Source organism: Schistocerca americana, chromosome 2 (genome assembly GCF_021461395.2).
Source record: "Schistocerca americana isolate TAMUIC-IGC-003095 chromosome 2, iqSchAmer2.1, whole genome shotgun sequence".
Taxonomy (NCBI): domain Eukaryota; kingdom Metazoa; phylum Arthropoda; class Insecta; order Orthoptera; family Acrididae; genus Schistocerca; species Schistocerca americana.
Window position 1 is genome coordinate 982,981,421 of NC_060120.1, and position 27,552 is coordinate 983,008,972.

The 27,552-nt window shown below is 41.8% G+C and overlaps 1 protein-coding gene and 1 pseudogene across 1 annotated transcript in view; both read left to right on the forward strand.

The window, feature by feature from the left end:
• The window catches only part of LOC124595462, a 287,251-nt gene that overhangs the window by 120,231 nt on the left and 139,468 nt on the right, over positions 1–27,552 (forward strand). Inside the window, exons 6-7 of the mRNA XM_047134211.1 lie at positions 2,680–2,871; positions 24,318–24,500. Coding sequence (XP_046990167.1) covers positions 2,680–2,871; positions 24,318–24,500 — 375 coding nt within the window. The remainder of the gene's footprint in view (positions 1–2,679; positions 2,872–24,317; positions 24,501–27,552) is intronic.
• LOC124596902 lies at positions 2,222–2,338 on the forward strand (annotated as a pseudogene).

Sequence of the window (27,552 nt, forward strand, 5' to 3'; positions counted from 1 at the left end):
TCCCTCCAGGTTTTACATGAGTACAAATCTACATTTCCTATACGTGAACCAGTTCTACAAATAGTATTTCAACATTTCAGTATTTTTACACAACGTAGTTCTTAGAATTTCCAACTGCCTTGCCGCAATGGTAACACCGGTTCCTGCCAGTTCACCGAAGTTAAGTGCTGTCGGGCTGGACTAGCACTTGGATGGTTGACCATCCGGTCTGCCGAGCGCTGTTGGCAAGCGGGGTGCACTCAGCCCTTGTGAGCCAAACTGAGGAGCTACTTGATTGAGAAGTAGCGGCTCTGGTCACGGAAACTGACATACGGCCGGGAGAGCAGTGTGCTGACCACACGCCCCTCCATACCCGCATCCAGTGGTGATGCCTATGAACTGAGGATGACACGGCTGACAGTCAATACCTTTGGGCCTTCATGGCCTGTCGGGGTGGAGTTTATCTAGTTTAGTTCTTCAAATTACAAGCATACTATAATTACAATGTTATCAATTGGAGGGAAATGTGATCAAACATTTACACAGAAGTTGAACCAAAGAACGTGCTGACACAGACGACACTGTAAGCAGTGTGGTAGGCATAGTCGACACGAATATAAGTGCTACACATTGTGTTTCACAATTCATGTTACACACTTCTAGAAGTCGTAGACAGGGCTTAGTGGATCAAGTTTTACATAGGAAGTCATGCCCGGAGACGGAAAATAAGAGCCGCTCAGTCGCGCTCTAGATGTTTCTTACACAGTTCACCTGTTCTGATATACTACCCACAGTGATGAATGGTATGATGACGCAGTGTCACGTGATGTCCTTGCTTTCAAGCTTCCTGGTGATGTGTCAGGCGTCGGTTGACAATACGGTGACTGATACTGCAGTAATAGGATGCCTGAGTACACGACCGCAGAGTACATCTATATGCTGTTAATTTACGGTGAAGCTCGCCGTAATGGAGTCACACGATTTGGAAAGTACTCTTGGTACAGACGTTGAGCTTCTCCTGCATCTCATTCCCTGTCTGCCAGAGTAGAACAACGGCTACGGGAAAGTGGGAAATTCGCAAGCGATAGAGGAAACTGCGGTGCTCCGAGAAGGCGGTGCACTGTCGTATTTGGAGAGGGAGTGCTTCATCAAGTGGAAGAGAACTCATTGACTCGAGCCATTGCACGTGACTTCCATGTGTCTCAATCGTCTATCTGATGTATTCTGCAATGAACAGAAACTCCACCCGTATCACCCTCAGAAGGAACACGCCATGCTCCCTCAGGATTTTGTGCCTCCTATCAACTTCTGTGCTTTGTTTTTAAACCGTTGTGTGGATTTCCCACAGTTTCCAAGGCAAATTGTGTTCAGCAACGAAACACATTTTAAGCCACTAGTACACGAAGATCTCAGGACACCTTCGGCATTAATGCCTGGGCAGGTATCTGCGATGCTAGTGTGATTGGGTTCTACATCCTTCCCCACCTAAAGGATGCTAGGTACTTGATATTCCTGCAACAAGTGCTGGTGGAGTTTTTAGAAGATGTGCCATTGGACATTCGGCACGAATTGTGGTTCCAGCATGCTACGCAGCAGCACATTTTGCAGTTCTCATCCGAAAGCATCTGAACGTAGTCTACGGGGACAGGTGGCTCGGCCGAGGTGGACCACATTCTTGGCCACCAAAATCCCCACATTTAACCCCTTTGGACTTTTTCTTGTGGAGCCACATAAAGAGTCTTGTTTATGATACATTTCTTCAATCGGAGGAAGGTTTGGTTGCACGGATCACGGCTGCAGTAACGGTGATTAATCATACACGAAGCATCTTAGACACAGTTTATTCGAACTTACTGCGAAGATACGCTGTGTGCACCGAAATTGGTGATCGCCATATCGAACGGCTGTTGTAAAATCAAAGTAAATAGGAGTCAAATATGTGAATCTTGTTTTCCATGTAACAGGACACGAACTGTTTCCGGACATGGGTTCCTAAGTAAAGCTTGATCTGCTAAGTCGTCCCTACAACCGCGAAGACTGGTGAAACACCCAGTGTATGAACTTAGTGACGTGCTCTCAGTTCCTGCCCCGAGAGACAGACGAGGTTCAAAATTCCACCTACTTGCTACCAAGGGCTATGTGTCGCCAGTGTGGGCCTTCCTGTTCCTATGTCACCTAATTTGCTCACGACCATCACTGATGTTAGGCTGTTTCTATAAATCCATAATCGCCTCAATATCATGGCAACGGCCTTGCCGCAGTGGATACCCCAGTTCCCGTCAGATCACCGAAGTTAAGCACTGTCGGGCGTGACTGTACTTGGATGGGTGAGCATCCGGGCCGCCATGCGCTGTTGCCATTTTTCTGGGTGCACTCAGCCTCGTGATGGCAATTGGGGAGCTACTCGACCGAATCGTAGCGGCTCTGGTCAAAGAAAACCATCATAACGACCGGGAGAGCGGTGTGCTGACCACACGCCCTTCCTATCCTCATCCTCATCTGAGGATGATACGGCGGTCGGATGGTCCCGGTGGGCCACATGTGGCATGATGACGGAGTGCCCATTAGCATACGTTCGGCTATGTGCTGTCGGGTGAAAATATTCGTATCACTGCACGCTTTGTGACATTATTATTTTTTGATGCATTGATATTGGCCGGCGACCTGAGGCTCTAACCAACCGTCGTTTTTTTGTTGCAGGACAGCCAGACTACAAGTACTGAAGCCACCAACACGATTCGTGATAGAGTTGAGGAGGCGCTGGAACAACTAGAGCCAAAAACTATCGAGGACGGCGCTCTGAAGAACAAGAACAGAACCCTAGATCCGGACCAGATGCTCACGAACCTGGACACCATTATAAACTTCTCGAATAATCTGACACAAAATAATGTACGTTAATTTTTTTGTTTTAATTCTCCTTAGGACGTATGAGGGGCACCTTTCAGGCCAAGATTGGAGCTGGAAAATTCCCTCTGCACTAAGTATCTTCCAACCGCTAAATAAGTTATTACACTGTGAAATACACAGGATGTGACAGAAGACAACAAATTTAAGAAATTTTACAGTGTATCCGAAGAAGTAACTACGAAATGAAGCAATGACCAGAGGCACCATCCAAAATCGAAGCGGAGTGTCGAAACTGTAGGGGCCAACAACTGTTATATCACCAGTTCGGCAGCAAACGTGAATTCGTACACTGAAGTACGGTAAGCGGTTCTTTCCGCAATAGACGTGACAGCATTCAGGACGTGGTGCAATGTGAAACGTGCACAGGACTATTAGCACAACACTGCAGAAACCGCTAACAAAGAACGTCTATCGAATCAAACAGGAATTTTTATTTAAACATTTGAAGACAGACCCATCTCACATTCCTAACAATGCCTGCGACGGCGCGTGATTGTGTTGCTCTTGGTTTGTACGCAACAGCGATTACAGTCTTGGAGGAGGAGAAGGAGGAGGAGGAGGAGGAGGAGTAGGGTGGGAGGGGATTAAGACGCCAGTCAATGTTACCTCCAGCAAGCAGCTGACATGTTTAGTATACGTATGTCAGTATTGTCATACATACACAGCAAAAATGAACGAAACCATTGATGTTTGGAACGTTGTGTGTGTTATCCAACAGAAGGCGGTTCGGGGCAGGTTGATGGCACTTTCACAATGTTTTTGGTGGATATGATATTCCAGAAACATGAGTATTCGTTTGGCTGCTCAAATAGAGTTGCGTTAGACAGAGTAGTGGATCCAGAAAAAGACTTCATAGACGATAACGTGATTAATAGCGTTGAAGATTATAGTGCCTGTGGCAGTGGTGGAAACATCCATTTAGAGGAAACAAGGTAATCAAAGAACTGCAGATAAAACGACACATTCTATCCCAATCTGACACAGCAAGCAATGAAGAAAAATGTGTCCATTACAAACATGTTTCCATTACTAGCACCAGAAATGACGGGCAATGCAAAAAGCAAGAAAAACTGGGCACACAAAGTTTAAATATTCCGCGGCTTTCACACCACGTGTCAAGTAAGAATACAGAGAGTACCGCAAACACGTCACTGCTTTCTTGATAGCCAGAAATCTGTAGGAAGAACAAGATATTCACCACCCCTGGAACGCACAACAGCAATGATTCTGCGAGCGTGTCGTGATTACGACAATTCCTTGGTAGATGCCAACAAACAGGTCTTTAATACGGGCCAATGGTTTTGCGGGAACGTATCTGGCACACGACAGCGTGCCACATGGGTTCCATCACTCAGATCAAGCGAATTTGGTGACCAAGACATCAACCTGAGTTCACTATCATGCTCCTCAATGAACGTAGTAGGATTCTTGCCCTATGACAGATTTTTATGACTGGAAAATCGCATCACCTCCGGAGAATACATCAAGTATGAACGGATACAGATAGTCCTCATTCGTGTTCAGGTACTCCACAGCTGTCATGCTGTGTTTCATTACTGCCACAGACCCGTGGAAGCTCTCCCGCACTGCATAATACTATTTTTTTTTCTTTATTGAATTTAGATTCCCCCCGAAGGGGGTGGCATGGCAGGAGCTTAGCATGCGGCTCTTCAGCCTACAGACTTTGTTTTTAAAAAAAGTAGAAGATAATATATAATAAAAAACAGGTGACAAAATCGGAGACAAAGGGTAACATGGTGAAAAAATCGTGGAACTTAAAACATAGAAGAAAGGGATGATGATACTAATAAAAGTACATATGAAGCAGACAGATAAAATAATAGACAGACAATTAAAAACATGGCGACAGTCTGGCTTCTGTTCGCAAAAGACATAAAATTCACACCCAGCGACAGCATGGTTTCTGTTCGCAACACGGGAAAAGACGAAAACAACACTGAAAAGTCACTGGAACACTGCACTGAAATATGATATACCACAGTCGAGAGCTGGTGGGGGGAGGGGGGGGGGGGAACTGGACAGATGATGGGAAAATAAAAAAGGGGGAAAGGTGAGGAAAAGTGAAGAGGGGAGGGGGGAAAGGAGTCAATGGAGGATGAGGACCCATAAGAGGGGTGGGGGGTGCTGCGCAGACGCGACAGCGAGTGGGGAAGGCAGAGGACAGGAAGACAAAAGGACTTGGGGGGAGGAGGGAGGTAGGGAGATGTTATGCGGGGAGAAACACAGGATGGAAGGGGGAAGAGGGAGCCCAGGGAAAGGACAGAGGAAAGGAGGAGGGGTGAGGATGAGAGTTGATAGGAGTGATAAATGGAGGGAGAGAAGGCATCATCTGGGAGGGGGAGTTGATGGAAGCCACCTTGGGAAAGGAGATGGAGGGTAGGGGGGACACAACAGTAAAGGCGTGGCGGGGGGCGGGGACGGGAGAGGAGAGGAGCAACCAGGGGGTGAGGGGGATCAAGGAGGCGGGAGGTGTAGAGTATATGTTCGAGGAATAGGAGCAGATGGGGGAAAGGAATGAGGTCATAGAGGATCCGCATGGGGGACAGGAGGCGTATACGGAAGGCGAGGCAGAGTGCATGACGCTCAAGGATCTGGAGAGGCTTATAGAATTTGGGGGGGGGGGGGGGACAGATATCCAGGCGGAACTGGCATAACAGAGGATGGGACGGATTAAGGATTTGTAGGTGTGGAGGATAGTAGTCGTGTGAAGTTAGCACCTCTTTTTCGAGAAATATACATTTTTTTCACAGTTCTTGTTAGATGTGCCATAGTTCTAGAGTTCTTTCCACAAAATTTCAATAGTTCTGCAAAATGTAACGAAGAAAACAACAATACTCGAAAAAATTTTCGTATCGAAAACATTTTCTGCCAATTTCCGCAAAATGTAAATAAGTACAAGAGTTCTGAGCACAGTTCTGAACAGAGGTCCAAGAGTTCTTTTGAAAATCCAAGTAACATTTTTTTGTGCAGCTAATAGTTTACGAGATAATTGCAATTTAAGAGAAAATCTTTTCACTTACTGTGAAGTTGGCACCCTTTTTTTCACAAATGTATACTTTTTTCAGATTTCTTGATAGATATGCCATAGTTCTAGAGTTCTTTGTACAAAATTTCAATAGTTCTGCAGAATTTACCGACGAAAACAATATTCGAAAAACTTTTCGTATCGAAAACATTCTTCGTCAATTTTCGCAAATTGTAAATAAGTACAACAGTTCTGAGCACAGGTCTGAACAGAACTCCAAGAGTTCTATCGAAAACCCAAGTAACATTTTTTTGTGCAGCTAATAGTTTACGAGATAATTGCAATGTAAGGAGAAAATCTTTTCACTTACTGTGAAGTTGGCACCCTTTTTTTCAGAAATGTATATTTCTTTCACAGTTCTTGACAGGTATGCCGTAGTTCTAGAGTTCTTTGTACAAAATTTCAATAGTTCTGCAGAATTTAGCGAAGAAAACAACAATACTCGAAAAAATTTTTCTATCGAAAACATTTTTTGTCAATTTTCGCAAAAATTAAACTTGTACAACAGTTCTGAGGACAGTTCCGAACAGAACCCCAAGAGCTCTATCGAAAATCGTAATAACATTTTTCTATGGCGATAATAGTTTGTGATAAATTGATTTAATGTGGGACACACTTTCTCTACAGAAAATATAAATATATTCGTACAACAGTTCTGATGACAGTTCTGGACACCACGTGAAGAGTTCTATCGAAATTCCTAGTAGAATTTTTTAGTGCAGTTAATAGTTTAAGAGGTAATTGCAACTTAATTAAGAACCCCATAAGAGCTTCTACTGTCAAGCTGGCACCCTTTTTTTCAGAAATATATATATTTTTCAGAGTTCTTGATAGATAAGTCATAGTTCTAGAGTTCTCTGTACAAAATTTCAATAGTTATGCAGAATTTAGCGAAGAAAACAACATTGTATAACAAAGCTGATTCAGGAACTCTTTCCTTCTGATACAGTTCTTACTGTTGCCACTATAAATCACTTGTGCATAGATTCCAACTGTACTGATCATTACAAAAATACAACCATTGACCAGCGGCGCACATTTCTTGCAGCGTTGTACAAAGCATTCGGCTTATCCGCTGTGAAAATACCACACTTAACGCTATTTTAAAATTTACGGTGGATGGCTTCCGTTTATCTACAATGTCAGCATCTATCGAATTATCTTCATGCAAACGTGATGCCTGGATCACTCACTTCCCCTTTTTAGGTACGGAGGAAACTAGAGTTCAGTCTTGTGGAAGCCAAAAAAGGAAATGTGGGCAGCCCTTCTTTTACTGATAGCAAACTTTAGAGAAATCTCCACTCTTGTCTTTCTTCATCATGCCAACAAAAGAAAAATTCTCCCTTCATAGCTCTATTATCATTCCAGTACTAGTAAACCAGTTGTCCGCTTTCACATTTCGACCTGACTGATATATAGATTTACACAGTCACAGAACAACATCAAAATGTTTATTGCTCAGTTGGTAAATCCTTCTGGTTGCAACACAGCGTATATTTCCAAACTGTACAGGTAAAATTCTTAAGAATCCACACTTAAGAATCCATACTCGTTTGTTTTGATTGATACATATTGGCAAAAACTGTACCTTCCACAGAATCCCTCCAGCTTCTTGTCTACTGTAACATTTTCTCCAAGGATGTAAGATTTGTGGTAGTTGCGTACAAACGCAGTAAATATTTCCCGAATAGCTGTTAGCTTGTCTAATTGTCTCCTTTCATCAGGAATAGCGCGACTGTAAAATCTAAGGCTCTCCAGAATAAATTTGAAACGTTTTATGTTCATTTGGAAGGTGAAATTTTTCAATGCCATCACCATCAGTTCCACACAGATCTTACAGGCTTTATCTGTTACTTTTGTTAACAACAATTAAATACAAGAGACTGATGAAGGCTTTCAATTCAATATCATCTATTGATTTTACCCCTCTCTCACGCTGAAATGAGGCTTTGATGCTCTCAAAATTTTGATTGGAATACAAAACTACAATAGACAAATATCGTTATCTATGAGGTAATTACAGCATCACAAATGCTGCTTTGGCTGCACCTATTGGTACAGGTAGATTTCGAATAATATTATGCTCTTCGAACAATATGCTTTGGATTTCTTCAACATTATCTAGTACTTCCCACTTACAATAATAAAATTCCTATAAAATAACGCAACCAGGCACAGTGTATTAATCTGAAATTTGACGTTCAGACAGCGGACACTGACTATTAAACACTTCAAACAGAATTTAAGTGCAGTTTACATTCTGGATTAGCTTTGTACTACTTACTACGTTGATAAACAAATAAATTAATCGCTGAAATGAAATTCGAAAGGGCACAGTGGATAAAAACGAGCAATCGGCTCATATCTCATCAAAAGAGCATTAGCGTCGATACTGAATCATACATCATTGAAAGGCACACATGAAGTGTATATTTTTAGAATCAGGAAGAACCAGATGAATTTTATTACGTAAAACAGTAATTGTTTTGAGCTCTCATGACATCCAGGACCCACTAACAGCTAAAAATATACCCAGGACCCTCATGGATGAAAGTTATGTGGCAACATCACCAGCCGCTAGGATACATAAAAACATGTGCTGTGTGTAACGAATAAATTTGAAATTGCTGTCGTTAATATTGTTGCAAACATTTGTTCTAGTTAGAAAGGAAGTATGGAAGTTTGATGAGTTACACTACAGCGAGAGTTAAAAGTCTTTACAATGTATAGAAATGTAAGTATATTTACTGAATATATCGTACAAACGAACTAAGTAGTATGTTTAAATCCTAATTCAATACATGACTGATAGAGGTGTTATAATGTTGAGGGGATACAGTACTAAAGTTAATAATAAGTTCGAAATTTGTAAATAAGAACCTCGTTTATTTGGTCCTCAGTAATCCGGATTTCCGGTTTATCCGGATTCATATTTTGTGTCCCTTGGTACTTTTCCCTTTTTTTCTTATAACACGAAGATGTGTAGTCGGTGAGGTACATAGGCTGCTTATCACTAGGCCGGTAATTTAGTCTAGTACTGAGTGATAAGGAACTCGGAGTGTGTGAATGACATTGTTTCTCAAGTATTGTACATTAATATAATGGTGCATTGATGCCCATCAAGTAAGTTGCATAGTAACCACGCCAACAGCACTCCACCACAGCTCATTGTACCTCTGGTGCGATTCTCGACAGGTGTGACACCATCTGGTTAGTGGCGCGTGTGAATGTATCTGTTCTCTCAGCCATCTGTTTGTTTTGCACTGGCGAGCCTTCTCTCCTTGAATCATCTAAGCGTGCACATCCCACGCTTCCACCTACAGTTACTACAGTCAGTCTTAAGAAGGCGTACTGGCATTTGTATAGTGCTGAACATTTAGACTTTTTGTATTTAGTAGAATATACATCCGGGTTTTCGATTTTCGGTTTTCCAAAATAAAAGTGAGAATTTACGATCGTCCTCATAGCTGTACTTCCAGCAATACCTCATCTCCTGCGTTCCCAATTTCGTAGAAGTTGTCCTACGAAAATTGCAGAAGCACTCTTGGACGAAAGGATATTGTGACGATATTCTTTCGTCACAGCCTGGGGTTAGAGACCCGGTCCGGCACACAGTTTTTATCTGCCAGTAAGTTTCACATCGGCGCACACCCACTGCAGAGTGAACACACAATCTATTTCATAATCTACTGGCACCATAAAAATGTTATGAGGGTTTTTAAAAGAACTCTTTCGGTGCTATCCAGAACTGTCAGCAAAAGGGTTGTGCCAATTTATTATAATGTAGACCAAGTGGGTCTCTCGAAAATGCTATTATCTCATTAACTGTTATCCCAAAAAAAAATGTTATTACAGTTGTCGGTAGAACTCTCAGGGTCGTATTAAGAAATGCCATCAGATCTTTTGTACGAATTTATTACTTTTACATGACAAAAGTGAGTCTCACATTAATTATCTCATATAATGTCATCGTCACAAATAATGTTATTATAGTTTTTGGTAGAACTCTGTGGGTGATATTCAGAACTGTCATCAGAACTATTCTACGAATTTTGCTATATTAGATAAAGTGAGTATCAGATTAAAACAAATATTGTATAAACTATTATCGCCACAAAAATGTTCTTATCATTTTCAATGCAACTCTTCCAGTGCTATCCAGAACTGCCAACAGAACTGTTATACAAATTTATTTTTTCCAAACTGACAAATAATTTTTTACCATACCAAAATTTTGCCGAGTTATTGTTTTCTTCCCGAAATTCTGTAGAACATTTGTGTTTTGAGCAGGGAAATCTAGAAGTATTGAATATATATCAAGAACTGTGAAAAAAATTTATATTTATCGTAAAAGGGGTTCAAACTTCACGGGAAATGCTCATAAGCATTCCTTAATAAAGGCAGTTACTACGTAAACAATTACCTGCACAGAATATGTTACTAGTATTTTCGATAGAACTCTTACAATGCTATCCAGAGCTGGCATCAGAGCATAAGACAGACATAATTTTTTTTTTGAGTAAGTGTGCCCCACAATTAATCAATTACCATACAAACCATTATAATCACAAAAAACGTTATTATGATAATCGATAGAAGTCTTGAGGTGTTAACCAGAACTGTTCATTAAACTGTTGAACGAATTTACTTTTTCTGTGGAGAAAGTGGGTCTAACATCAAAGCAGTTACCGTATAAACTATCATCGCCACAAAAAGATATTATTAGGATTTTCGATAGAGCTCTTGGTGTTCTGTTCAGAACTGTTGTACGAATTTACCTTTTTGCGAAAATTGACAAAGAATGTATTCGATACGAAAAATTTTTGGAGTATTGTTGTTTTTTTCGCTAAATTCTGCAGGACTATTCAAATTTTGTACAAATAACTCTAGAACTATGACATTTCTATCAAGAACTCTGAAAAAATATATATTTCTGAAGAAAAGGATTCCAACTTCACAGTAAGTGAAGAGGTTCCCACCTTAAATTGCAATTATCTCGTAACGTGTTAGCTGCACAAAAAATTGTAATTAGGATATTCGATAGAACTATTGGGGTTCTCTTCAGAACTGCCCTCAGAACTGTTGTCCGAATTTACTTTTTGCGAAAATTAATAACCAATGTTTGCTATAAGAAATTTTTTTCGAGTATTGTTGTTTTCTTCGTTACATTCTGCAGAACTATTCAAATTTTGTACAAAGAACTCTAGAACTATGGCATACCTGTCAAGAACTGAGAAAGAAATATACATTTCTGAAAAAAAAGGGTGCCAACTTCACAGTAAGTGAAAAGATTTTCTTCTTAAATTGCAATTATCTCGTAAGTTGTTAGCTGCACAAAATAATGTTACTTGGGTTTTCGATAGAACTCTTGGAGTTCTGTTCAGAACTGTGCTCAGAACTGTTGTACTTATTTATAATTTGGGAAAATTGACGAAGAATGTTTTCGATACGAAAATTTTTTCGAATGTTGTTTTCGTCGCTAAATTCTGCAGAACTATTGGAATTTTGTACAAAGAACTCTAGAACTACGGCATATCTATCAAGAAATCTGAAAAAAGTATACATTTGTGAAAAAAAGGGTGCCAACTTCACAGTAAGTGAAAAGATTTTCCCCTTACATTGCAATTATCTCGTAAACTATTAGCTGCACAAAAAAATGTTACTTGGGTTTTCGATAGAACTCTTGGAGTTCTGTTCAGAACTGTGCTCAGAACTGTTGTACTTATTTACAATTTGGGAAAATTGACGAAGAATGTTTTCGATACGAAATTTTTTTCGAATATTGTTTTCGTCGGTAAATTCTGCAGAACTATTGAAATTTTGTACAAAGAACTCTAGAACTATGGCATACCTGTCAAGAACTGTGAAATAAATATACATTTATGAAAAAAAGGGTGCCAACTTCACAGTAAGTGAAAAGATTTTCCCCTTACATTGCAATTATCTCGTAAACTATTAGCTGCACAAAAAAATGTTACTTGGGTTTTCGAAAGAACTCTTGGAGCTCTGTTCAGAACTGTGCTCAGAACTCTTGTACTTATTTACATTTTGCGGAAACTGCCAAAGAACATTTTCTATACGAAAATTTTTTCGAGTATTGTTGTTTTCGTCACTAAATTCTGCTGAACTATTGAAATTTTGTACAGAGAACTCTAGAACTATGACTTATCTATCAAGAGCTCTGAAAAAAATATATATTTCTGAAAAAAGGGTGCCAGCTTCACAGTAGGAGCTCTTATGGAATTCTTAATTAAGTTGCAATTACCTCTTAAACTATTACCTGCACAAAAAAATTTCACTAGGATTTTCGATAGAACTCTTCACGTGGTGTCCAGAACTGTCATCAGAACTGTTGTACGAATATATTTATATTTTCCGTAAAGAAAGTGTGTCCCATATTAAATCAATTTATCTCAAACCATTATCGCCAAAGAAAAATGTTGTTGGGATTTTCGATAGAGCTCTTGGGGTTCTGTTCAGAACTGTCCTCAGAACTGTTGTACAAGTTTAATTTTTGCGAAAATTGACAAAAAATGTTTTCGATAGAAAAATTTTTCGAATATTGTTGTTTTCTTCGCTAAATTCTGCAGAACTATTGAAATTTTGTACAAAGAACTCTAGAACTATGCCATATCTATCAAGAACTCTGAAAAAAATATATATTTCTGAATGAAAGGGTGCCAACTTCACAGTAAGTTAAAAGATTTTCTCATTAAAATGCAATTATCTCGTAAACTATTAGCTGCACAAAAAAATGTTACTTGGATTTTCGAAAAAACTCTTGGAGCTCTGTTCAGAACTGTGCTCAGAACTCTTGTACTTATTTACATTTTGCGGAAACTGCCAAAGAACATTTTCGATACGAAAATTTTTTCGAGTATTGTTGTTTTGGTCGCTAAATTCTGCAGAACTATTGAAATTTTGTACAAAGAACTCTAGAACTATGCTACATCTATCAAGAACTGTGAAAAAAAAATGTATATTTCTCGAAAAAGGGGTGCTAACTTCACACGACTGAGGATAGTAGAGGGGTGCAATCCCCATGTCCGGCCAGAGAGGAGTTCGAGGAGTCGGAGACGGTTGTGAGCTTTGGATTGGATGGAGCAGAGATGAGGGATCCAGGCGAGGTGATGGTCAAGGGTGAGGCCAAGGTAGGTGAGAGTGGGGGAGCATAATACTATACTCTGGTCGTCATAAGAATAAACCTGATGTAAAGAAACACAAACGCGATGATTCGTCAGAAGCCGGAGCACATGTACACTGGTGTTGTTGTGCTCTTGGAAGTAGGTCCTACTTATGTATTAGATATACAGGGTGGTCCATTGATAGTGACTGGGCCAAATATCTCACGAAATAAGCATCAAACGAAAAAACTACAAAGAACGAAACTCGTCTAGCTTGAAGAGGGAAACCAGATGGCGCTATGGTTGGCCCACTAGATGGCGTTGCCATAGGTCAGACGGACATCAGCTGTTTTTTTTTTTAAATAGTAACCCCCATTTTTATTACACATTAGTGTAGTACATAAAGAAATATGAATGTTTTAGTTGGACCACGTTTTTCGCTTTGTGATAGATAGTGCTGTAATAGTCGCAAACGTATAAGTACGTGGTATCACGCAACACACTGCCAGTGCGGACGGTATTTGCTTCGTGATACATTAACCGTGTTAAAATGGACCGTTCACCAATTGCCGAAAAGGTCGATATCGTGTTGATGTATGGCTATTGTGATGAAAATGCCCAACGGGCGTGTGCTATGTATACTGCTCAGTATCCTGGACGACATCATCCAAGTGTCCGTACCGTTCTCCGGATAGTTACGTTATTTAAGGAAACAGGAAGTGTTCAGCCACGTGTGGAACGTCAACCACGACCTGCAACAAATGATGATGCCCAAGTAGGTGTTTCAGCTGCTGTCGCGGCTACTCCACACATCAGTAGCAGAGAATCGGGAATCGTCGGTGTTGAGAATGCTACTTCAACATCGATTGCACCGGTACTATATTTCTATGCACCAGGAATTGCATGGCGACGACTTTGAACTTCGTGTACGGTTCTGCCACTGGCCACAAGAGAAATTACGGGACGATGACAGATTTTTTGCACGTGTTCTATTTAGTGACGAAGCGTCATTCACCAACAGCGGTAACGTAAACCGGCATAATATGCACTATTGGGCAACGGAAAATCCACGATGGCTGCGACAAGTGGAACATCAGCGACCTTGACAGGTTAATGTATGGTGCATCATTGTGGGAGGAAGGATAATTAGCCCCCATTTTATCGATGGCAATCTAAATGGTAAGATGTTTCACTGCATGACAGAATGGGGATGTACTTCCACCAAGATGGATGTCGGGCACATAGCTCGCGTGCGGTTGAAGCGGTATTGAATAGCATATTTCATGACAGGTGGATTGGTCGTCGAAGTACCATACCATGGCCCGCACGTTCACCGGATCTGACGTCTCCGGATTTCTTTCTGTGGGGAAAGTTGAAGGATATTTGCTATCGTGATCCACCGACAACGCCTGACAACATGCGTCTTCGCTTTGTCAATGCACGTGCGAACATTACGGAAGGCAAACTACTTGCTGTTGAGAGGAATGTCGATACACGTATTGCCAAATGCATTGAGGTTGACGGACATCATTTTGAGCATTTATTGCATTAATGTGGTATTTACAGGTAATCACGCTGTAACAGCATGCGTTCTCGGAAATGATAAGTTCAGAAAGGTACACGTATCACATCGGAACAACCGAAATAAAATGTTCAAACGTACCTATGTTCTGTATTTTAATTTAAAAAACCTACCTGTTACCAAATGTTCGTCTAAAATTGTGAGCCATGTGTTTGTGACTATTACAGTGCCATCTATCACAAAGCGAAAAAAGTGGTCCAACCAAAACATTCATATTTCTTTACGTACTACACGAATATGTAATAAAAAATGGGGGTTCCTATTTCAAAAAAAAACGCAATTGATATCGGTTTGACCTATGGCAACGCCATCTAGCGGGCCAAACATAGCGCCATCTGGTTTCCCCTTTCAAGCAAGACAAGTTTCGCTCTTCGTAGTTTTTTCGTTTGACGCTTATTTCGTGAGATATTTTTCCCGGTCACGATCAATGGACCACCCTATATTATTACTATATTACAGTAAATTAAACTTCAAAATGTTCTAATGTGTTAAAAGCCATGAACGTTTTTCTTAATCAAGCATTAGCTACGTAGTTTTTATTTAAAAAATCATGTGCAGTCACAGTCTCTGTTCTGTTCTGCTCCGATTGTCGCGTTGTTACTACGCAATATGAAAATGGCTGAGGCTTCTTCTTGTTCCGTAGTGAAACATGCTTGTGGAACGCGGTTAAAAAGTGCCGAGAAATAGGTTGTCTTAATGTTTTTCATAAATTTACAGAAAAAAATCAACTTTGAAGTTTACCGCAGGACTGTGTTTAATACAACTGAGACACGAATGCACATTGGATATACAGCGGAATCGGTAGCGCCGTAAATTGATAACCTAGTGCAGTTCAGGGAACTCTGGTTCAAGTCTCGCCTTACTTACCTTCCTGTTTCGTTCAGTTTGAAATACCATCATCTTGTAATTGTAAAATTCATCATCATTTTTTGTGAATAATGCACGTGTTCTTGTTTGCAATTACACATTGCACGCCAATCTCCCGTTTTCATTTCAAATATAAATTCTTAATTATCGATATTTTATGAGTGGTTGTTAATAAATTTAATTTTTTAATTTTTAGGGCAAAAATGAAAACCCAAATACTCTGTATTTGGACTACGTCCATTGTTCTACACCAAAGATGTAGTCTCATACTAACGAGAATTATAAATGTCGTAGAAATATGAAAAACAATCACTTACACAGCATCGAGCACACCATACAAATGCTGCATTTTTACATTTGCCACTGTACGATTACAAAATGAACCCAACGGAACTGATGTGGAACCAAGTTAACGTATTTGGCCCGAGTAATAATAAGACTGTTAAGCTGCCCACGTACTGGAACTAACGCATGGTACTTTTCCACATGCCGCTGCCGAAAGTTGGCGGGATATAGAACGGCACGTCATGAAGGAAGGGGAAAAATTGCGGTGCCTGGGTGGTTTCGTGCATTTTTTTGTTGATCGACTCGTTACCAACGTAGCGGGTGAGCGTTTCAGAACTGAAATGTATTTCTCAGATTCGGATAAGGAAGGAGCTAAGAGATTACTAGAATTACTGATTGTAATTAATACCTTCAGGGGCTTCAGTATTCAACAATACGGGGAAATCCTTGCAGTACGCTTTTGCATCACACATACCCTGTGTTTAAGTCAGGAATTTTCATCACTCTTGTTTGCAATCAGAATACTGTGTTAGGTGAGAACCAGAGAATTTTATGCTTTCCGTCTGGTCACATAAGAAGCGTTCGGTAGTACTGGAATTTTGCCGAATATTATTTCATTCTCCTTAAAAATTAAATGACATTCGAAGCTATATTGTCTCTTTGCCCGTCTCTTTTTACGTCTTAACTGCAACTGCTCACATAATTGCATGTTAGATGGACCAGCTGGCTGACCAGTGTTGTCCAAGTTTAATCTGTCGCCAAAGCTGTTGTCCCGCATCATCCCTCAGTTTATCTAAATGTAACACAGCATAAAACGTGCCCTTATGATTGTAGTTTATTGTACTGAACTCAGCTTGACTTCCGTTCCACGCGAAACGAAATCCAATGAGACTGAAGCAAGCGCGGAAGAATACGTGGCGCAATGTTTACACCAGCTTTATTCTTATGATGAACAGAGTATAGTCCCAAAGGCCCGCATGTTTCTGGTTACCGCCGGCCGGAGTGGCCGAGCGGTTCTAGGCGCTACAGTATGGAGCCGCGCGACCGTAACGGTCGCCGGTTCGAATCCTGCCTCGGGCATGGATGTGTGTGTTGTCCTTAGGTTAGTTAGGGTTAAGTAGTTCTAAGTTCTAGGGGACTGATGACCTCAGCAGTTAAGTCCCATAGTGCTCAGAGCCATTTGAACCATTTTTCTGGTTACCATGTTAGCGTGTAACACTTGTAAGCACACCTTTGAAGCGGGACTCGTCGAATAACGCTGCGTTTTGTCACACTGCGATCCAGCGACATGCGCATTGCAGCCTGAGATGTTTGTGGTGTCTGGCGAAAAGAAGTCGATACAGACCCAGATCCACCACCAGTCCAGCCCGCAGCAACGTCCGCTGCAATGTTTCAGTGTCGATCGAACGTTTGGTATAAGCTGTACGGTGTGTTAACGCGATGAGGACGTAGGAGAATCTCTCTTTAAGCTTTTACAAGCGACCACTACACGATACCGTTAATATGCGACATTACGATTCTTTTAAAATTGGTCTTTTGTCATTTTTAATACAATGGAAAATGGTTCTGAGCACTATGGGACTTGAAACTTCCTGGCAGATTAAAACTGTGTGCCGGGCCGAGACTCGAACTCGGCACCTTTGCCTTTCGCGGGCAAGTGCTCTACCAACTGAGCTACCCAAGCACGACTCATGCCCCGTCCTCATACCTTTACTTCTGCCAGTACCTCGTCTCCTACCTTCGAAACTTTACAGAAGCTCTCCTGCGAACTTCTGTAAAGTTTGGAAGGTAGGAGACGAGGTTCTAGAAGAAGAAAAGCTGTGAGGACGGGGCGTGAGTCGTGCTTGGGTAGCTCAGTTGGCAGAGCACTTGCCCGCGAAAGGCAAAGGTCCCGAGTTCGAGTCTCGGTCCGGCATACAGTTTTAATCTGCCAGGAAGTTTAATATCAGCGCACACTCCGCTGCAGAGTGAAAATATCATTCTGGAAACTATGGGACTTAACTGCTGAGGTCATCAGTCCCCTAGAACTTAGAACTACTTAGACCTAAGTAACCTAGGGACATCACACACATCCATGCTCGAGGCAGGATTCGAACCTGCGACCGTAGCGGGCGCACGGTTCCAGACTGTAGCGCCTAGAACCGCTCCGCCACACTGGCCGGCTAATACAATGGAAACTCAGGAATAGGCCAAATAGTTTGTTTACAGTGAACTTTGGAAGAAACAGTATTGGGACAAACGGAAATTTCACGTAAAGTTTTTTATTTGGATGATTTTTTAAGATTTTCGTGAAAACGTGAATCAACCATAATCCCTCGAAATGTGTCGTTCAACTTCTGGAAATCAATCATGTTCAGAAAAAGAACTGTTTATAGTCGTGCTGCAGAATTTCTTCGTGGCCGTGCTTACATGAACGACGATTCTCGTAAAGAATGGAAAGAAAATTCGAGTTCAACGTCCTGTCGACAGAATGGTCATTAGAGATGGGCTTTCATGAAAGTCGACCAAAATCTGTTGTACACAAAAAGTAAATGAAATGTTACGTACATTGTGTGTTCCCTCCTCCGCCATATGAGGGTACGCGACGCACCCAGGAACGTAGTCGAACAGGGCCGTTTTGGAGGTCCAGGTGTTCATGGTGTGGGGAGGCGTAATGTTAAATGTTTTTTTCTTTTTCTTTTGGTCGTCAATCTTCTGAATGGTTTGATGCGGCCCGCCACGAATTTCTCTCTTGTGCCAACCTTTTTTCATGTCAGAGTAGCACTTGCAGCACATGTCCTCAATTATCTGCTGGATGTATCCCAGCCCCTGTCTTCCTCACCAGTTTTTACCCCCTACAGCTCCTTCGAGTACGATGAAAGTTATTCCCTGATGTTTTAACAGTTGTTCTATCATCCCGTCCCTTCCACCTGTCGTTCTTTTCCATATGTTTCTTTCCTCGCCGATTCTGCGGAGAACCTCCTCACACCTCACCTTATCAGTTCCCCTAATTTTCAACTTTCGACTGTAGCACCACACACCAAATGCTTCGATTTTCTTCTGTCACGGTTTTCCCATATTCTAAATCTCACTGCCATACAATGCTGTGCTCCAAATGTATATTCTCAAAAATTTCTTTCTCAAATTAACACCTGTGCTCGATACTAGTGGAACCGCGCGACTGCTACGGTCGCAGGTTCGAATCCTGCCTCGGGCATGGATGTGTGTGATGTCCTTAGGTTAGTTAGGTTTAAGTAGTTCTAAGTTCTAGGGGACTTATGACCACAGCTGTTGAGTCCCATAGTGCTCAGAGCCATTTGAACCATTTGAATCGATACTAGTAAACTTGGCCATGAATGCCCTTTTTGCCAGTGCTAACCTGATTTTAGTGACCTACTCGCTCCGTGCTGTGCTACCTAGGTATCAGAATTCCTTAACCTCATCTGTTTCGTGTTCACCAATTCTGATGTTAAGTCTCTCGCTGTTCGCATTTTTGCTACTTCTCAATACTTTCGATTTTCTTCGGTTTATTCTCAGTCTGTATTCTGCACTCATTAGACTGTTCATTCCATTCAACAGGTCCTGTAATTCTGCCTCACTTTCACTGAGGATAGCAATGTCATCAGCGAATGGCATCACCGATATACTTTCACCTTGAATTTCAATCCCACTTTTTAACCTTTCTTTTATTTCCGTCATTGCTTCTTCGATGTATAGATTGAACAGCACGTGCGAAAGAAAGACAACATCCCTGTCTTACTCCTTTTTTAACTTGCGCACTACGTTCTTAGTCTCACTGTTCTCTCTTGGTTCCTGTAGATATTGTGTATTACCCGTCTTGACCTATAGGTTACCCCTATTTTTCTCAGGATTCCGAACATCTTGCACCATTCACCAACAATGCCGGCCCAAACACTGATAGAAAATCTTTGTTGATGACTTGCTTCAACATTTGTGTGAGGAATGACGTGTGCCCATACATGCCGATTTTGAAAATTTACTATCTGATTACGTTGAAACGGCGCCTCATCTGTAAACAGCACCGTTGCACTAAAATTGTAGTTGATACTTTGTTGAATAAACCATTCGCAGAAGAGTACCTGTGCAGGAAAACAAGCTGCAGATAGTGCAGGTGGTATGGATACAGCTGGTCCTCTCTAACACTGGCCACACAGTCATGTGGTCAGCCTTCAGTGTTTCAGCTGCATGTCTTGTAACGACTCTATGGACGTCGTAAAAGCATGCACAATTTCCGCTTCCCGTTGCGGTGTCCTCGTCCTTCTAGACCCCTTCCGGCCGCGAATATCGGACTTAAATGGCCCATGCTCCCCAAGTCAGCGATCAGTGGATTCAAACTTTTTTCTGTGGGGGCACCTTCGTCCTGGAAATCCCTCCCTGTACAAAAATTGAGCGCGAGCGCCACTGTCGTCAACAAATCCATACATCAAATGGGCATCTGCCATCTCGGTATTTGTGTTCACTGTCATTTCCCGAGCCAAGTCTAATAAACTGTACGTAGTAAATCATGTGCCTGCAACGGCCGTACTGATCGCCGGAACAGTTGATGTTACCTGTTAACAAGCAATGATGTACGTAGCATGGCCACAGGGACACGTGAAACAAAACACTGGCGGTGCACAACGTAACCAGATGTCACACAGAGTGTATGTTCCCCTTAACTTTAACATTCTTTTTTTGCTGTTTCCCATGATTAATGATTTGGAGAAAATTAGTTCTAACAAAGAGACAAAGCGTTTCCAGACCCATGTTCATATAGCATAATTTCTTCGCTTACGTGTAAGGAATGTGTCCTGTAATTTGACCCATACAGTTGTGTTATATCCTGCATAAATGATTTGGGAGACAGCTTGAATAGCCAAAAAACGAATTAAAAAAGATTTAGACAAGCTAGTACACCCTCCGCTTAGATTATTAAGTACATGCACCGGCATCTAGTTGTAGTAAACCAACCGCACTCGTGAGTGTTGGGTTTGAAGACGAACCGATCCATCACATCTCGTCAAGAGTATCTAGAGAGGTATCCTACCCTATCTGGTGTCTTCTGCACACGATGCCCCCTTCGCAGCAAATGGTAGCATCAGATCGTGAACACTTCGTCTCGTTGAGATGTCGTAGTACCGTTAACTGAAGATCGTAATGTCGAGCAAATATAGGTAAATGAGGTACGTTTCGTTCTGTTGGTGATGCGTACTGATGCACATGGGGAAGAATATCGTAGGACAGTAAGGACTTTGACATCAGCAATGAATCCCTCAAGTAAATGTTAGGGATGCCAGCTGTAATTACCATCTCCAGGCCCTGCCGCAGCACAGTATCACAACAATTTAGAGTCACTGATGCCACACGGCACTTAATCTAAGAGTGTCCAACCACACTTCAATGTAAGCAATGATTCTCGATCGTCGTAATCACGTCCGATTTAACAATCACAATTGTCAACACTCTCGCGACCATTTTTGTTGCCTCTTCACGATGGTGTCGACTTTAATAGGCAATATATAAGACATTATACGAGATTTGATGCTTCCCGTAACCGATCCTCGACCATTTGCTTGGCAGATCGCTGCGAAACTTCCCAAGCAGTGATAACAGCGTTCCTCGCCACAAACTCTTCTCCCAGTCATGAGGCTGGATTTTTCTTATGCTCGTAGATGCTTCGGATGCTTTCAACCATAGCCAACGAGGAGAGGTCCCATTCTGCGTCTGGGGAGTGACAGCGATGATACTGCTAGCGTCACTGTGTGTGGAGCCATAGAGTAAGACTTCCTGTCACAGCTGCAGTGACTGAAGGAACTCTAACGGCTGCAATGGTACGTCACGAACATGCTGCGTTCCCATGTGTTGCATCTCATGCTACAGTATAGTGGTGCCCTTTTTCTACAGAACAGTGCTCGTTCACACGTACTACGTGAGTCAGTGAACTGTTGGCATGATTTTGAGGTAGTCTTGCGGTCAGCCAGAGCTCTAGATCTGTCTCCAATAAAGCTTAGTGTCCGTATCCAGGAAATCAAGGGCCAGTTACATAGATTCTGGGAAAGTCAGCTGGTTTGACTGGTTTTTTCGGGGCTGGTGACCAAACAGTGCGGTCATCTGTGCCATTGGATTGTGGTAGGATGGGGAAGGAAGTCGGATATGCTCTTTCACAGTAGCCATCCCAGTGTTTACCTGAAGCGATTTAGCGAAATTACGAAAAACCTAAACCAGGACGACCGGACGCGGGTTTGAATCGTCCCCTCCCGAATGCGATACCAGTATGCTAACCATTGCGTCACATCGCTCGTTATCGGAAGGTTGGCTCATGACAAGTTATAACAGCTTTATGATACTCTTCCAAACCAGATCAGTGCATGCATCCATGCCAGACGGAGTGCAACGTCGTAGTGATAAGCGGGCTCATACCGACAAATTTTTTTGTAAACTTGATACTGTAATCATTGAAATTACATCGCATACCGTCTCAACCTGTGAAGTTTCGTTTCGTTTCCTCTTCCCGTTGTGGCGTTTTTCTTTTATCAGGCAGTGTACGAAGCGTATTGAGCTAGTTCTGAAATGGACTGGGAAGGCGAAATGTAGCACAACAGTTGCCACAAAGTCTATTCCAGATCCCTGCATGGCTTTACCTTGAAGATGGAATCGACTGCCAATAAAGCTCTTTAATGAAATCGCAAAGAGCATTCCACATAAGTGCCGAGTAATGTAGCACCTTTAGCTATCCTATGTGGATTATCTCCTTTGTTGTCGTGGAAAAGATTTTCAGTGTTCTGTTAATATTGGATGTAGATGAAGATGAAATAGGAGATATGATACTGCTTGAAGAGTTTGACAGAGCACTGAAAGACTTGAGTCGAAACAAGGCCCCCGGAGTAGACAACATTCCATTAGAACTACTGACAGTCTTGGGAGGGCCAGTCCTGACAAAACTCTACCATCTAGTGAGCAAGATGTATGAGACAGGCGAATACCCTCAGACTTCAAGAAGAATATAATAATTCCAATCCCAAGGAAAGCAGGTGTTGACAGATGTGAAAATTACCGAACTACCAGTTTAATAAGTCACAGCTGCAAAATACTAACGCATATTCTTTACAGACGAATGGAAAAACTGATAGAAGCCGACCTCGGGGAAGATCAGTTTGGATTCCGTAGAAATGTTGGAACACGTGAGGCAATACTGACCATCTTAGAAGAAATATTAAGGAAAGGCAAACCTACGTTTCTAGCATTTGTAGACTTAGAGAAAGCTTTTGACAATGTTGATTGGAATACTCTCTTTCAAATTCTGAAGATGGCAGGGGTAAAATACAGGGAGCGAAAGACTATTTACAATTTGTACAGAAACCAGATGGCAGTTATAAGAGTCGAGGGGTATGAAAGGGAAGCAGTGGTTGGGAAGGGAGTGAGATAGCGTTGTAGCCTCTCCCCGATGTTATTCAATCTGTATATTGAGCAAGTAATAAAGGAAACAAAAGAAAAATTCGGAGTAGGTATTAAAATCCATGGAGAAGAAATAAAAACTTTGAGGTTCGCCGATGACATTGTAATTCTGTCAGAGACAGCAAAAGACTTGGAAGAGCAGTTGAACGGAATGGACAGTTTCTTGAAAGGAGGGTATAAGATGAACATCAACAAAAGCAAAACGAAGATGATGGAATGTAGTCGAATTATGTCGGGTGATGCAGAGGGAATTAGATTAGGAAATGAGACACTTAAGGTAGTAAAGGAGTTTTGCTATTTGGGGAGCAAAATAACTGATGATGGTCGAAGTAGAGAGGATATAAAATGTAGACTGGCAATGGCAAGGAAAGCGTTTCTGAAGAAGAGAAATTTGTTAACATCGAGTCTTGATTTAAGTGTCAGGAAGTTGTTTCTCAAAGTATTTGTATGGAGTGTAGCCATGTATGGAAGTGAAACATGGACAATAAATAGTTTAGACAAGAAGAGAATAGAAGCTTTCGAAATGTGGTGCTACAGAAGAATGCTGAAGATTAGATGGGTAGATCACATAACTAATGAGGAGGTATTGAATAGAATTGGGGAGAAGAGGAGTTTGTGATGAGAAGAAGGGGTCGGTTGGTAGGACATGTTCTGAGACATCGAGGGATCACCAATTTAGCATTGGAGGGCAGTGTGGAGGGTAAAAATCTTAGAGGGAGACCAAGAGATGAATACACTAAGCAGATTCAGAAGGATGTAGGCTGCAGTAGATACTGGGAGATGAAGAAGCTTGCACAGGATAGAGTAGCATGGAGAGCTGCATCAAACCAGTCTCAGGACTGAAGACCACAACAACAACAAAATTAATTTTCTTAGGCGTTTTTCACTTCAAAGTCTTTTGTAACTGCACATATCTGACGCTGTTGTGTGATAACTTTCTTGTGATATGATCATATCTCGTTCAGTAAGCCGTCAAATATAATTTTCAAGAAATGCTTGCTCGTTTCATGAACACTAGTGTATATAGATATGATATACCAGGCCCATAAAGACTTAAAAATTCTTATCTAAAATTTTCGCCACCGTCTAGGTGTCCCTGGCGCTAACTGGCTTCGAGCTGTTTGCCAAGACAATACTCATGGGCAACACCACCGCCAAAGGGAAGGCAGTGGAGGTGAAGCACGAGCACTCCACGCTGATCATCGCGTCTGGCATCGTCGGCGCGCTGTTCTCCACTGACGGAGAGAATATCGAACTCCTCCGACACGGGAAGGTATGTGTATCTTAACCTAGTGATGCATTTTTCGACACAGCAAAAATTACAACTACCGAACTACGCGGAGCAGCTATTAATGGTTTTTGTCGTGTAGGAGGAGTGTGATTCATATACTCTCACACTGTCCTGATCTTGGTTTTAGGATGTGAGTTAACATCATTCTTGCTCCAAGTTTATGGTCGATACCTTCTCCTCTCCTTTTCTACTGAACGTGATTTAGAATTCCACGACAGACATTTTCAATGGTACTCGAAAAACGAACCTTAAGAACAAGTGAAGTTAGTTTTTTTTTTTTTTTTTTTTTTTTTTTTTTTTTTTTTTTTTTTTTTTTTTTAGACAGGATACAGTCTCTCATGAACAGTGATGTTCCACTTTAATGTCATCAGTCTCCTGACTCTTTCTAAGCGGCTCCACACGGCTTCCTCTCCTGCGCAAACTGTTCCATCAAAGACTAGCTCTTGCACTAACTTACCAAGTCATTTAGTGGATATACACCGAGGTGACAAAAGTCATGGGACAGCTATATGATGCACATACACAGATGGCAGCAGTATCGCGTACACAAGGTGTAAAAAGTCAGTGCGTTGGTAGAGCTTTCGTTTGTAATCAGGTGATCCATGTGAACAGGTTTCCGACCTGATTATGGATGCAAGTCGGGCATTAACAGACTTTCAACGCAGAATGCTAGCTTGAGCTAGACGCATGGGACATTCCGTTTCCGAAATCGTTAGAGAATTCAATATTTCGAGATCCATAGCGTCAAGAATGTGGCGAGAATACCAAATTTCAGACATTATCTCTCACCACGGACAAAGCAGTGATCGACGGTCCTCAGTTAACAACTGAAAGCAGCAGTGTTTACGTTAAGTTGTCAGTGCTTACAGACACCGCGTGAAATAACCATGAAATCTATGTGGGACATACGACGAATGTATCCGTTAGAACAGTGCGGCGAAATCTGGTGTTAATGGGCTATGGCAGCAGCTAACAGCACGACATCGCCTGCAGCGGCTCTCCTGGGCTCGTAATAATATCGGTTGGACCCTAGACGACTGTAAAATCTTTCCCTGGTCAGATGAGTCCAGATTTCTCATGGTAAGAGCTGATGGTATGGTTTGAGTGGGACGAAGACCCCTAAGAAGCCACGAAAGTTGTCAACAAGGCGCTGTGCAAGCACGTTATGGATCCATAATGGTGTCTGCTGTGTTTACATGAAATGTACTGGGTCATCTGGTCCACCTGAGTCGATCAGTCACCGAAAATGGTTATACTCGACTACTAGCAGACAATTTGCAGCCATTCATGGACTTCATATTTCCAAGCTTGTCACCGAGCTGCAATCGTCCACAACTGGTTTGGAGAACATTCTGCACAGTTCGAGCGAATGATTTTGCCACCCACATCGCCCGACATGAATCCCCTCGAACATTTATAGGACGTAATCGAGAGATTAGCTCGTATACAAACATCTTACAGCAGCACTTCTGCGATTAAGGATGGCTATAGACGGAGCATGCCTCAATATTTCTGCAGGGGTCTCCCAACGACTTGTTGAGTCCGTGCCACGTCGAATCGCTGCTCTAGGGCGGGCAAAATGATAATGCGACGATTTCGGTCTGTGGGGCGCTCAACTACGTGCTTATCAGCTCCCGTATAAATTTCCAGTCTTTGCAGACTCCAGTCTCGTCATTTTCCCGAATGATGATGAAATGATGAGGACAACACAAACACCCTGTCCCCCGGGGAGGACAAAATCCCGGAGTCGAACCCGGGACCCCGTGATCCAGAGGCAGCAACGGTAGCCACTTAGCTGTTTTTTTTTTTTATTTTATTTCATTCGGTGTTGTTCGTCGCGTTTGGTCTGAATGGATGTCACATGATATCCGTTCAAGTTGACCGTTGATTCCTTACTCAGTTTCTTACTACATAGGGCAACCAGCCCTCTGACCAAACATGCTGAGCTGCCGGCGCCACTAGACCACGAGGTGCGGACAGGCAAAAGGGGGTGCGACACCATATTAGGAGGTATCCCATGACTTCTGTCACATCAGTGTATCCCAGTCTCTGTCCTGTCTTCCCCTAAAGTTGTTATGCTGTACATCTGTTTGTAGTGTCATGGGAGATATTCCCTGATGACTTAGCATCTAGTACACTGTCCCTTCTTCTTGAAAGTGTTTTCCCCATGTTCCTTTTCTCGATGCTTCTAGTGACAAGCTCCTCATTTCTTATTTTACCAACCACCTAATTTTCAAAAACCTTCTAAGTACCACATCTCATATGTTTTGCTTCTCTTGTTTTCTGGTTTTCCTACAATTCTTTAATCAATTTCATACAACGCTGTGCTCCGAAGGTGCATTCTCAAAAATTTCTTCCTCAGATTAAAGCCTATATTTGATACTAGCCCACTTCTTGTAGCGTGGAATTCCCTCTCTGCCAGTGCTAGTCTGCCTCTTATATCCTCTACGCTTCGTCCGTATTGTGTCATTTTGCGTGCAAGATAGCATAATTTCTTCACTACTTCCACTTCGTGGTGCACAGCTTTGGTGTTAAGTTTACTGTTAATCTCATTTGTGCTCCACTTCATTACTTTCGTCTTTCTTTGGTTTACACTCATTTCACACTCTGTTCTCTTTAGACTGTTCATTACCTTCAACAGGTCCTGCAATTCTTCCTCTCTTTCACTGAAGATAGCAATGTCATCTGAGAATCGTATAATTGATACCATTTGTGGTATCAAAACAAGGAGCAAAAAAGTTTTGATTAGTAGTCAGAGATATTATCCTTCTACCACAGTGACGGATAACAGCAAATAATACACACAGACCAATATTAGTTCTTGAGCTGGGAATTTAAATAGAAAGGAACGTGTGAGCGCACCGTTCCCCTGTAGCAAAACTAAACAGTTCATATGCGAACTAATTTCGACAAGAATAGCAATGAGCGAATTAACCATATAATTAACCGAGTGCGGGATCTCTTTTGCTGCTATTAAAGTGTTTCACCTTCGGTGTCCGATTCCTACAGTTATAGCAGAGAAGCAGTTGTTTCT